The 13727-nt window shown below is 43.7% G+C and overlaps 1 protein-coding gene across 2 annotated transcripts in view; it reads right to left on the bottom strand.

The window, feature by feature from the left end:
• The window catches only part of WWOX (WW domain containing oxidoreductase), a 983360-nt gene that overhangs the window by 915683 nt on the left and 53950 nt on the right, over positions 1 to 13727 (bottom strand). For both annotated transcript variants that reach the window (XM_081216136.1, XM_081216135.1), the window contains exon 5: positions 7128 to 7234. In XM_081216136.1, the coding sequence (XP_081072262.1) occupies positions 7128 to 7234 (107 nt within the window). The remainder of the gene's footprint in view (positions 1 to 7127; positions 7235 to 13727) is intronic.

Genomic DNA, 13727 nt, shown 5'->3' on the forward strand with positions numbered 1-13727 from the left:
AAAGACAAATATCATATGATATCACTCATATGTGGAGTCTAAAAAGATGATACAAATAAACTTATTTACAAAACAGAAACAGACTCATAGACTTCAAAAACAAACTCATGGTTACCAAAGGGGAAAGGCTGGGGGGGGGAGGGATAAATTAGGAGTTTGGGATTAACATGTCCACACGACCATATATAAAATAGATAACCTACAAGGACCTACTGTAGAGCACAGGGAACTCTACTCAATATTCTGTAATAACCTCTATGGGAAAAGAATCTGAAAAAGAATGGTTATATGTATAACTGAATTACTTTGATGTATACCTGAAACTAACACAACAATATAAATTAACTGTACTCCAATACCAAATAAACATTTTTTTAAAAAGAAATTATAATTAATAGCAGCAGCTAACATTTAATTGAACACTGAATCTATCACCAGCAACATGTTAAATACACATACAGTCAATGCCTTAATACTCATAGGTACCTGAATCTCCTGGCACAGATATTAGTATTTAGATCTTACACATGAAGAAACTAAGGTTTAGAGAAGAAACTTGCCCAAGGTCACAGAGTGTATTTGCTTCTAATCTTTGCCAATATAATGCAGCATATTTTAGAGCCATGTTTATCAACTGGAGATGACTTGCCTCCCCAAAAGACATATGCCCAAGAGGCATCTTGAAGACCACACTGCCTGCCTTTTCCAGACCTTTTGGAAATCTTGGTTAGATAACCCAAGAAAACACAAGAGTGGCTGAGCCAGATCCGTACTGTGTGCTCCTGGCCAATGGTATGTCATCCTAACCAGTCGCTGGGAAGACCTGAAGTCTAGGCCAAATAAAAAGACAAGTTAGGGGCTTCCCTGGTGGCGCAGTGGTTGAGAGTCCACGTGCCGATGCAGGGGACGCGGGTTTGTGCCCCGGTCCGGGAAGATCCCACATGCCATGGAGTGGCTGGGCCCGTGAGCCATGGCCGCTGAGCCTGCGCGTCCGGAGCCTGTGCTCCGCAACGGGAGAGGCCACAGCAGTGAGAGGCCCACGTACCGCAAAAAAAAAAAAAAAAAAAAAAGACAAGTTAGGAAAGCCTGGGCTTGCAGTCTTTCTCGGGGATCAAGCCTTCTCGCCAACCTCAACATACTTGGGTCCCTCCTCCCTTCTGATAGGGGGATGGATCCAAGATACACTCTGGAGAATCAGGAGTGGGTCACCTAATAACTCCACGGTGGCGGGGGGGCCGTCAGCCCCTCTTCCAGGCCTGCCCACCTCACTGTCATCTCAATCCCCAGGAGATGCTGGAGCTTCACAACATTCCTGGGCCACCCATTCACTAACGGGCAGCCTCCACAGGCCAGCTAGCTCTCTGACACTGCCCATGTCACCCTTTACACGATAAGCAGGTTCAAGTAAGGCCTGGTACACGTGAGGCAGGCTCGGCACTCAAAACAATCCCGTGCCCTCTCTGAATCCCCCTTCCACCCCAGCCATGGCCCCAGATCTTTTCCTCCCCGCACACACTGGTAGGTGCCTGGGCGACCGCAGGCCCACCTGCTCCAGCTCTAATCAATCTCCTTCCTCCCCAGGACCAGAAGTTTTAGAGATCCAAAATTTAGAACCTATAATAAATAAGAGGGAGGAGGGAGCCCCAATTTCAAAAGCCCTCCGTTGGGATGCTGGAGTCTTGTTGTGGCTGTGTATAAGGTGCATTTTGATAGCTAATCATCTATTGTTCTTCTCAGACCACACCCCTTGGAGATCTTCAGATCTCAGGATGGAGTGTGGGGTGTGCCAGACCTCCAGACAGAGCGACAAAAGCCCACTCCGGTAAGTACTTAGGAAAGAGTAAGCCACAGCACTGCAGGGATTCAGACACACCTATCTGAGTCCCAGACTTGGAGAACGCACAGGGAGCTTTCACGTACAGACAGTGCTGCTGAGTAAAAGAGAAGCCACTCCATCCCCAAAATAGGAAGATGAACTTCCTACTCAGCCAGCCATCTGGGGTCCTTGAAACACCCAGGAGAAAATGAGGCATTTGTCTTAGAAGTAAGGGACATGAGCGAGTCATCCGCTTGAGGAGATGAATGAGGTAAACCACATCCGCATACGGTTACTGCTAGCAACACAGGCAGGAACCTCACTTCCAGAGGTTCTGTACTTCAATATAACTGGGGGCTCATGGACCACCCCCTCCTCCCTCCCTTTTTAATTATGCTCAATGGATTGGCCTTTTAAGAGAGTAGTTCATTTCTGCACTGTCCACATTACCCAATTTTAATTGTTTTCAATGCTTCTCTTATTTCTAACTTTGGAGCATCTAAAACATCTCAGCAGGAGGGCATTTCCCCTTGAAATAATCAGTAGTAGTAGTAATTACATATATGCTGTTAATATAATTCCATGTGAAATGTGGTGCCATTTAAGTTATATTTTACGAAAGGGCTGGATCTCCCCCACGAAGTGTCCTGAGGACTCCATAAAGGACATCTTGAATGAAAAGCGATTGCTTGGGACAATAAATAACGGACATCAGAGCAGCTTCCTCTGACAAATATGATTAATCCTGACATTAATCACTCCAATAGCATCTAGCAACTTTTAAAGCGAAGCCTGGGACAGCTAACGCGCACATATGAGGCTGGACGTGGTAGAAAAGCTGGGCCGTGGGGTGGAGGCCAGATGGACCCGCCGGGACCCGCCTCCGCGCTCACCAGCTGTGTGACTCTGGGGGAGTCCCTTCACCTTTCTGAACCTCCACTGGCTCCCCTGTGAAATGCGGAAAAGCAGGCTTTTGCATCCTCTTAAATAAGGGACACAGGGGCTTCCCTGCTGGCACAGTGGCTAAGAATCCGCCTGCCAATGCAGGGGACTCAGGTTTGAGCCCTGGTCCAGGAAGATCCCACATGCTGCAGAGCAACTAAGCCTGTGCACCACAACTACTGAGCCTGCGCTCTAGAGCCTGCGAGCCACAACTACAGAAGCCCGCGCACCTAGAGCCCGTACTCCACAACAAGAGAAGCCACCGCAGTGAGAATCCCGCGCACCGCAATGAAGAGCAGCCCCCGCTTGCCACAACTAGAGAAAGCCCGCACACAGCAGCAGAGACCCAGCGCAGACAAAAAACTTAAATTTAATTTAATTTAAATAAATAAAAGGGATACAAAAGGTCCTGACCAGGACAGGACACATGACAGGGACGCAATAAATGGTGGCTGTTAGATGCCGGCTGGTGGACGTGAGAGTTACATTCCACTGGCTTGGAGGCAGACATGAGTGTCGGGGACGCAGCGATTTGGGCAGGGCCAGAAGAGAAACACCAGGCGGGGAGGAACTCCATTCCCAGAGCCTCGGCACGTGTGAGCCGATGCTAAGCTAAACGCCCAAAGACTTCGGAGGGAGCTTTTGCTGCAACAAAAAACTCTGGATCATTGTGAGAATCTCGGGCACGGCGCCGCTGTGTTGCAGTACCTTCCTGGCTCTGTTCGTGATGTGATTCATGCCAGATAAAGTACGGACCTCGAGAAACACAAGACGGTGGCATCTACGAACGTGCCAGACAAAACCCCTATGCAGAGACCAGGTAAGGAAAGGCCTGGAGGAAACCAACTAGCACAGACCCAGGGTGGGGACATGGGGACATGGGGACAGGGCACGGGGAGGCGGCTCCACACAGGTCGCTGAGGCAGCTTCTCACACACTCTGTACTCTGGTAACGGTGCAATGAGGCGGAATGGTAATGACGGCTTTTGGTGCTAAATCGGAGCTTCCATAATCAGAATCTAGGGGGAGTGAGGAATGTGGTCCAATGGGGTTCACAGAGAACCAGTGAACAGACGACAGATGATAAAAGGGTTGAGTTTCTTCAGGCTACAACCTCTAAAACCTGGTGTGAACATTTGAAACTCCACGTGAGTGTAAGTTTGGTTTTCTTTCCCATTTCCTCTATTCACATCCCTGACAGCGAATATTTTTGGATAATTCTTCCTGTGGGGGCGTTGTTTGCTGGTCATCCTCAAGTTGATCGCCGCAAGAATGAATCTACACCATGATAAATGCGGGCTTCTGAAACTGACTCACAGGGACCCAGTTACAGCTTAGAAAGCAAGAAAGGAAAACTAAATGGCGGGTCTTTGAGATCATCCTGTTCAACCTCCTCTTTTAGAGACAAGAAAACGGGGGCACCAAATAGATCAAGAGACTTTCCAAAGTCCCACAGTTAATGAGGGCAGATCCAGAAATTTCTGCCCCTACGCATCAAACAAGAGTGATAATGGGATAAATCCAGATGAAATCTGTCCTCATATATGACGGGAAAGGAAGACAACTTTTAAAATGCGTAGATAACTGGGTTTGGGCATTATCTTCCAAGTCTGGTTTAAACATTAGTATCACTTTGTCCAAGATGGTTCTGACAGTATCACGAGTGCCGCTGGAATTTGATTGTTTTAGTCTAAATATCATGTCACATGGGCAAAATTTTATGAGTTTGATACTCCCTGCTGCTCGATCCCAGGTTCCATTCTAACATTTTCGGTGGAGGCAGAAATTGGCCCAACTTACTAGATGAAAACTGGAAACAGCTACCCAAGCTTTAAATCCACCTGCCCTTTGAATCAATGGGTCCACTGCGAAGATTCTGCCCAACGGTGTATTCACAAAAGCATGTACCAAGAATGCTCACTGCAGCAGAGATTAGAGTCAATTTTGGATTAAAATGTGAGAGAGACTGAACTTTCAGAGAGCATCACTTGTTAGAGCAGAACAATGACCACAACCTCCATGTCCACCAGAAAGGGAGACTGGTTAAGTAATGACAGCATAAACACATGATGGAGTATCACACAGCAGCTAAAAGCAGTGACGGTGACCTCTATGCACTGATAAGAAAAAAACCCTCCTCTAGCAGTAAGTGAAAAAAAATCAAGGTACATAACACTATGTAGGTGTGTTGTGTAGTACGCACAACCTTTTTCAGGAAGAACACGCAAGAAACAGTTAATGATATTTACCTCCCAAGAGAAGAATTGTAGAGGACTTTCACTTTTCGTTTTACACACTTGATGAAGATTCAAACCATATGCATGTATTACCATTCGCTCTCTGCACATCTCTGAAGATTGCTCTATACCACCGAGTGGAGGTTATTACATTTTTTAACTTTGGAGTTAGAAAGATGCTAAGATAACTGGAAAAAAGTGGGCCCTGTTTTTTGTTTTTTTTTTTTTTAATTTAACTCAAAATAATGAATCCAGTGAGATCAGGACAAGAGTTCATTTGAAATACACTGAACTTGAAATTCTGCTTGAAAAAACAGAAGTAAATCTCCCTTTTCTTGACTTTCATAACTTCTCAGTCCAGAACACCGGACATTCTCTTCAACAGACCATGGTCTGTTTCTTCGGATGGCAAGAAATCTTCCATGGTGTTCAGAGAATGAAGACGGTCTTGGCAAGGATTATCCGACCCCGTTCACGCTCTGCTCTAGGCACCTGACTGTCTCCCCCTCACCCCCTCCTGCCCCCGCCCCAGGGCCACTGCACAGGCCACCCCCTCTGCCCGGTTAGACCCTTCTCCCACCTTCCCCGGATCTTCCTTGAGATCTCAGCTCGGTCACCTCTTCTTGGGGACTCCCAAATGTCCCCCACCTCCCTGGCATTATTCACCACTTTGGAGGGCCACATACCTTTTTCGTACCACTTTGCATCATTTCAAGTTTACACTGACGTTTACCTTTCTTTGGATTGAACTGTCTTCCACTCTCAGCTGAAAGCTCTACAAGGACAGTGGCAACACCTCTTTTTCCTTAACACCAGACACCCAGTACCTCTGACAGCGGGGCACTTCACAAATACATGAATGAATGAATGCAGTCTGTACATCACTCCAAAGCCCAGTGACATGTTAAAAAAATCAATCAACCTGTGTCACTCTGGCTCAAACCCTCTCATGTCACCACTGACTCTGAGCCCCTTGGGCAACCTCCTCACCCTTCACGGCCTTCCAGCCACACTAGCGTCCCTGCTGATCCTAGAATCCTCCAGGCACGTTCCTACTTCCTTTGCACATGCGTAGAAAGTACTTCCCCTGACTTTTGCACAGCTTACTATTTTACTTCCTTCAGATCCTGGATCAAATGTCACAACTTCAGAGGGGTCTCTGCTGACCACCCAATCTGAAATAACCCACGCTGTGAACTCCTGGCCCCTCACTCTGCTTTACTGTCCTGCACTGCATTTATAACCTGACATTACATTAAATATTAAACTTAATTATCCCTTTATGGTCTGTTTCGCTACCTAGAAGCCCACGAGTGCAGGTACTGTGTTTTATTCGACGCTATTATCCTTAACCCCAACAGCACTGCAGGCCCTCAATAAATGTTTGTGCACAGGCATATCAACACCAACACCTGCACAGAGAAAGAAAAGCAAAAAGGAAAAACCAGAGACAGGGTTAAAGCCGGCTACTTTGTCATCCTAAAAACCATAAATAACCTCTTAGTTGCATTCATGGGCGTCAACCACATTTTGTTTTTCTTAATAAATGAGCTGAATGGGTAAACATTCTCAAACCTCTGACTAACAAAGCAGATGACACTGACAATGAACTATAAACAAACTATAAAAGGGCTTGCTTGTCCTTTCATTCATAAAATAAACAAAGTGAATATGACTCTAAAAACAAAGAAAACATTATTCCAAGAGCAATAAACCTTATGAACTGTACTAAAACCTCCATGTGTTTATCCCAGCATGTACACTTGACAATTAAAAAAATCAGCACTTCCTGGGGGCGTAGTGGTTAAGAATCCGCCTGCCAATGCAGGGGACACGGGTTCGATCCCTGGTCCGTAAAGATCACACATGCCGCGGAGCAACTAAGCCCGTGCGCCAAAACTACTGAGCCTGCGCTCTAGAGCCTGCGAGCCACACGCCACAACTACTGAGCCCATGTGCCTAGAGACCGTGCTCCGCAAGAGAAGCCACCGCAATGAGAAGCCCGCGCGCAGCAATGATGAGTAACCCCCGCTCAGCACAACTAGACAAAGCCCACACCTAGCAACAGACCCAATGCAGCCAAAAATAAATTAATTAATTTTTTTTTTTTTTAAAATCAAGCACTCACTTACCCATTCTCCTAAAATGCGTGACACGGCTTCATTGGCTCTTGTCATGTTCCTGCAGGCCAGGATCACATGTGCACCATGGAGGGCGAAAGTTTTGGCGGTTTCAAACCCTACAGTTTAAAGGAAAATCAAATTTAGAAAACACAAATGCAAAGCACTGAGTCATACTGAATGGCCTTTATTGAGTGCCAAACGCATTACCCTAGTGGTTCTCGACCACACTCGACTTTGCCCCCTAGAAGATATTTGCAAATAACTTGAGACGTTTTTTCAGTAGTCACAGTTTGGGGTGGCGTGCTACTGGTATCTAGCGGGTAAAGGCCAGGCATGCTACAAAATATCCTACAATGCACAGGACAGCCCCCTCAGCAAAGACTGATCTGGTTCAAATATCTACAGTGTTGAGGTTGAGCAAACCTGTCCCAGGAACAAAGTGATTTCCAAGGGGAAGGCCAAGCCATAGAAGAGCTCGTGGCACAGCCAGCCTTTGAACCACTGCTTAATAACCACCAAATCGTGTGATCAGTATGAAGAGTAAGGATACATAAAGATTTAGACATGGTCACTGCCCTCAGAGAGTTTACAGCCTAATAAGAGAAAACAAACCTGGACAGTAAAACAACATGTGTTAAGTTCCTGACAACATGCTCTGCACTATTCCCAGCACTTCTGCTTCCAGCAAGGGCAACTAGGTTTCCTAGACCCACCCTCCCACTAAGAACAGGTAGAAAAGCTGGACAGAACAACACACACACACACACACACACACACACACACACACACACACACACACACACACACACACACACACACACACACACACACACACACACACACACACACACACACACACACACACACACACACACACACACACACACACACACACACACACACACACACCCTCTTTGAAGGCATCAGAGGAACACTACGCTTGAGAATTTGGGGGGCGAACATCTGGAAAAGCTGAAAAGCCAAGAGAGGTGAGCCAGCATTTAGTGCTTCTATACCCAGTGAAAACACCCTTCAAAAACAAAGGTGAGGGGCTTCCCTGGTGGCAGAGTGGTTGACACTCCGCCTGCCGATGCAGGGGACGCGGGTTCGTGTCCCGGTCCAGGAAGATCCCACATGCTGCAGAGCGGCTGGGCCCGTGAGCCATGGCCACTGAGCCTGCACATCCGGAGCCTGTGCTCCGCAACGGTAGAGGCCACAACAGTGAGAGGCCCACGCAAAAAAAAAAAAAAAAGGTGAACAAAATTTTTAACAAACAAAAGCTGAGGGAATATATCACCAGCATGTCTATACTAGAGGAAATACTAAAGAATGCTCTTCAGATAGGAGGAAAATGACCCTAGACAGAAATCTGGAGATGTGGAAAATGACAGAGTAACATAAAGGGTAAATAGATGAAAAAATCTAAATGATAATAGTAATAGTTTGTAAATTTTACAATACCTAGTGAGCATCACTATACTGATAATAATGACATATAACCTAGGAGGTAAGTACTTGGTATTAAAATATTCTAAGACCCTTGCATTGTCCAGGAAGTGGTAAAGTACTAATCTGTATGAGACCTTAATAAGTCAAAAATATAATATCTCCAATTACCCCTGAGAGATGTAATCTCTCCAATTACCACTGAGAGAACAGTAAAATAATACAAATTTAACCAGTTAATACAAAGTGGAAGAAGAAGAATTTTTTTTAAAAAGGCAAGAAAAAGGAATGTAAAACAAGTTAGATAAATAGAAAGCCAATAATAAAGTGGTATATTTAACCCCAAATGTATCTGTAATTACATTAAAGTGGACTAAAAACTGCAATCAAAAGACAAAGACTGTCAGACTGAATAAAACACACATATACAATATGCTCCTTACAGAAGTGTGTATGTTATGCTTTATACCCTTAAACATAAGGATAAAGAAAATTAAAAGAATGGGAAAAGATACACCATGTAAAGATGAACCAAAAGAAGTATAAGGGAAAAAACTGAATATTTCATAATGGTAAGTTCTCATCTATAAGGAATATGTGACAATTCTAAATTTATACACATACACACATGTCAAAAGTTCATAGGATTAAGAAGAGAAATAGAGAAGTTCATAATCAGAGCGGAAGATTTTAACATATCAGTAACATAAAAATGTCGATAAACAGGAAATAATAGAAGATCTGAAAATAACTGATAAACTGGAAATAACTGAATATGCTTAAACACTGAACACAACAGCAAAATGTATATTCAAGTACTTAAAGAGTATTTACCAAAATTGAACATGTGCAGGGCCAGAAGTCTCAACAAATTTCAAAAGATTAAAATTGTAAAGTATGCCCTTGACCACAGTACAATAAAATTAGACATCAATACAAGATCCTAGAAAATTTCCTTATCTGGAAACTAAGCAACACATTTCTAAATAAGAAATTGTGACTCCAAAAATTACAATGAACATCAGAAAATATTTTAAACTGAATTATTACAAAAATTCTACATATCAAAACTTACAGAACACAGCTAAAGCCATGGATAAAGGACAATCTACAGCCCTAAATACATATATTAGAGCAGAAAATGAGCTCAGCATCTATTAAGTGAGAAAAATTTTAAAGCAGCTAATTACCTAAAGAAAGCAGAAGGAAGGTAATGAAAATAAAGACACTCACAAAATTAAAACAAACATAAAATACAGAGGAACAAAGAATCCAAAAGTCATTTCCTTGAAAAAAGTAATAAAATTGAAAAAGGGCTAGCGAGAGAGACAGAGAGAGTGTGTGCAAGCGAGCACCAGGACACACACTTGAGTGTACAAGTGAGCACACAAATGGCAGATAGCAGGGGAGAACAAAAGGACATCACTACACATCCTTTTAAAAAGATATGATGGGGACTTCCTTGGTGGTGCAGTGGTTAAGAATCCGCCTGCCAATGCAGGGGACACGGGCTCGAGCCCTGGTCCGGGAAGATCCCACATGCTGCGGAGCAACTAAGCCCGCATGCCATAACTACTGAGCCTGCGCTCTAGAGCCCACGAGCCACAACTACTGAAGCCTGCGTGCCTAGAGCCCGTGCTCCACAACAACAGAAGCCACCGCAATGAGAAGCCTGCGCACCACAACGAAGAGTCGTCCCCGCTCACCACAACTAGAGAAAGCCCGCATGCAGCAACAAAGACCCAACGCAGCCAAAAATTTTTTAATTAAAAAAAAAAAACTTTTTTAAGGTAAAAATAAAAATAAAAAGATATGATGAACAACTTTATACCAATAAATTTAAGATATAGGTGAAAAAGACAAATTCCCAGAAAGACACCACTTAAAAATTGCTGCAAGGAGAGAAAGAACTGAAAAAAAATCTATATTTTTAAAGAAAATTCTCAAAATGAAAACTCTGGATCCATTGGTCTTGAACAGTAAAGTCTACCAAACGTTTAAGAAAATAAAAACACCAACCGTACACCAACTCTTCCACAGAATAGAAAAAGAAGAAAAACTCAACTATTTTATAAGGCTTGAACTCACTAGTCATTAGGGAAATGCAAATTAAACATACAGTGAGATAATACTGCATACCTACTACTACAATGGCTAAAATATTTTTAGAAATTAAAAATAATAATAAATAATGGCCACACCAAATGTTGGCAAAGATGGGGAGCAACTAGAACTCTTAGACATTACTGATGTGAAAAGAGAGAGGAGGAGAGGGTAAGGGAGGGGAGGGGAGGGCAGGGGAGTGGAGGGCAGGGGAGGGGAGTGGAGGGCAGGGGAGGGCAGGGGAGGGCAGGGGAGGGCAGGGGAGGGGAGGGGAGGATCTAATTTCAGAGCTTGAACATTACCCCACTGTTCTAAAGTGTAAAATGCCACATCTTGTAAGCTATGTGGAAAATCATACAGAGTACGCTGCAACAACAAAGCAATCAATTCTACTAGAGAAGGTAGCAATGTAATTCAGCCAAAGCCATGTCAAATGATCAGAGATTACTGCTCCCAAGATAATGTTAATATGTATGAACAATCAGAGAATCATTATCTTACTGAGACTGCCATGTGAAAGAGTCAAGCAAAGGTCATGCATTCATATCACTTCCATATATCTAATCTTCATGGAGGCCAGTCTATTTATATAAACTAGTTCTCAAGGGAAGCCAGCACAGCATAGTGGAAAACTCAAACTCAGGAGTTTGACACATATGTGTTGACCCAGCTCCAGCTATTTATAAGCTATCAGACCTAAGGCTGTGCCTTTAACCCATCAGAAACTCAGTCATTTTTCTTAAAATGGGGAGTGAATAGTAAACATACACTAGGAACCTAATATAAACACAGTAGGTGGGAAAACAAATGTTAGTTCCCAATCCTTTCCAAAATCCAGTTCAGTGCAAAGTCCTGATTTATATGAACTAGCAAATATAGTACAGCCATCGTGACTGAAAAAAACTCTCTCCTAGGTCTGCTCCCAAGAGCAACCCATGAGCTAACTGGTTTTAACACCAAACACAACCTAAAGAAATTAGCTACAAGATCTACCACTCCATTTGTCTGAGTACTGGCTTAAGAACACACTTGAACTTTGTTTATGCCGAGCACTATATCCCAAGATATTCACTTACCATTATCTAAGGATTACCTTCTATACTTGACTCTGAGGTTAAAGTAATTACACAAAAAATTCAAATCTGAAATACTGCACATCTAAATCTGTCTGCCTCCTCTTTTGTGTCTGTACTAAAAGGTGCTGGGAGCTGTATCTTCAAGGCAAGAAACAACAACCTGAAATTTACTCATTTGGATCCATGATGCCAATTTCACCCCTTATCCCCACTGAGCAAAAGGCACCCAGATGGGCTTCCCTGGTGGCACAGTGGTTGAGAGTCTGCCTGCCGATGCAGGGGACACGGGTTCGTGCCCCGGTCCAGGAGGATCCCACATGCCGCGGAGAGGCTGGGCCCGTGAGCCATGGCCGCTGAGCCTGCGCATCAGGAGGCTGTGCTCCGCAACGGGAGAGGCCACAACAGTGAGAGGCCCGCGTACCGCAAAAAAAAAAAAGGCACCCAGATCACTTGGTGAAAGAGAGAGAAGTAAAACACCAGGTTTTGTAGCCCAGCTGTTCCAAAACTGGATGGGTGCAGGCATGGGACAAAATCTTGCTGACTGATGTGCTACATCAATCAAGCTAATGAAATGCTGACAGCCATATGGAAGTATAGCATGAAGTGGCCAAAAACGACTTCTCTTGCAATCACAGGACTTTTCACACCCGGATCTTGTTGAAAATGATGGACTCTGTGTCCCTACAAAATTTCCAGGTCAGGACAATCATCAGACATATTTCTCATCACATTTTCATCCAAGAGTGTTAAAAAAAAAAAAAAAAAAAAGTCACACAGGGGAGTGGGGGAAGATGGTGGATGCAATGCCTCGTCATTCATTAGCAAACGTATTTTTAATGGACTGAAGAAGCATCAATACAACACAGGTCCAGGCAGGCCCCGGGGCTTTATTTATCTAATTTACCAGGACAACCGTAAACTCTTTAGAATCTGTGCTTTTTTCATCTCTATGGCCTATAGGACTAACCCCCCAGTAAGATTCAATAAATAACTGCCAAAGAAACGAATGTCCTTACAGGTTGCTACAGGCTACAGTTCCGGACTGTTTTAAAACAACCCAAGTTGTTTCAAACAGTACTGATGGCCCTCTAACTTCCTTTTAAACAATGAATAAATACTGGAATCCTGCAAAGATACTGCTCACTGCAGTTTTGAATGACACTCCCTAGAAATCTGTGAGGGAAAGGGCATGCCCCTTTGCTATCAAAATTTATTTTCCCAGACAAACTTGTTAAGTCACGCCGTCTCACTTGACAAAATAACCTATGGCAAAGGACTTTTTATTACCAAAAAGAGCACATCTGACACTATGGCAGCAACAGGCTGCGGGCACCACTCTGCACCCTGTCTCCTTTAGATAATTCCTGACTGTAGCTATGGTTAAACCAACTTTCCCTGTGTTGTGTAAAATTACACTCTGAGTCTTACATCTATCTTCCTTTATCTAAGCCATGTGTTACATATTGCTACTCTACTTTTAAAAGCGGCAACGGACAACCCTGTCTTCTTACCCTGTACAACTGCCTTTGGAGAACCACAAAGCAGGGATATTTCAAAAGATGATGGTTTAACATGAAGAACAGTAACACTTTTATAGTAAACTGTATCTCTTGAGTGTGGAGTTTTATAAATTAAAAAAAAAGTTTAATAATGCTACCTACTGCTAAAATCCAGGAAAAAAGCCCATGAGAACAGCATCCCTCACTCCCATAATAACGCAGCTGATGACCAGTTTAATTAGCTAAATGTAGTAGTGCTGAGCCAATACTGCACAGTGCCAAAGTTTGCACAAAATAATGAAGGCAATGGTTTACTAAATTTAATAACTTGATTCATCTTATAAAAAATTAACTTTATGACAATGTTTAAATTGAACCAGCTTAACTGCATGGAGGTGGCAAAAGTGCATCCAGAGGAATAGTTAAAACTAATAGTATATGGGCTTCCCTGGTGGCGCAGTGGTTGAGAGTCCGCCTGCCGATGC

This window comes from Mesoplodon bidens (genome assembly GCF_964165515.1).
Source record: "Mesoplodon bidens genome assembly, chromosome: 18".
Lineage (NCBI taxonomy): Eukaryota > Metazoa > Chordata > Mammalia > Artiodactyla > Ziphiidae > Mesoplodon > Mesoplodon bidens.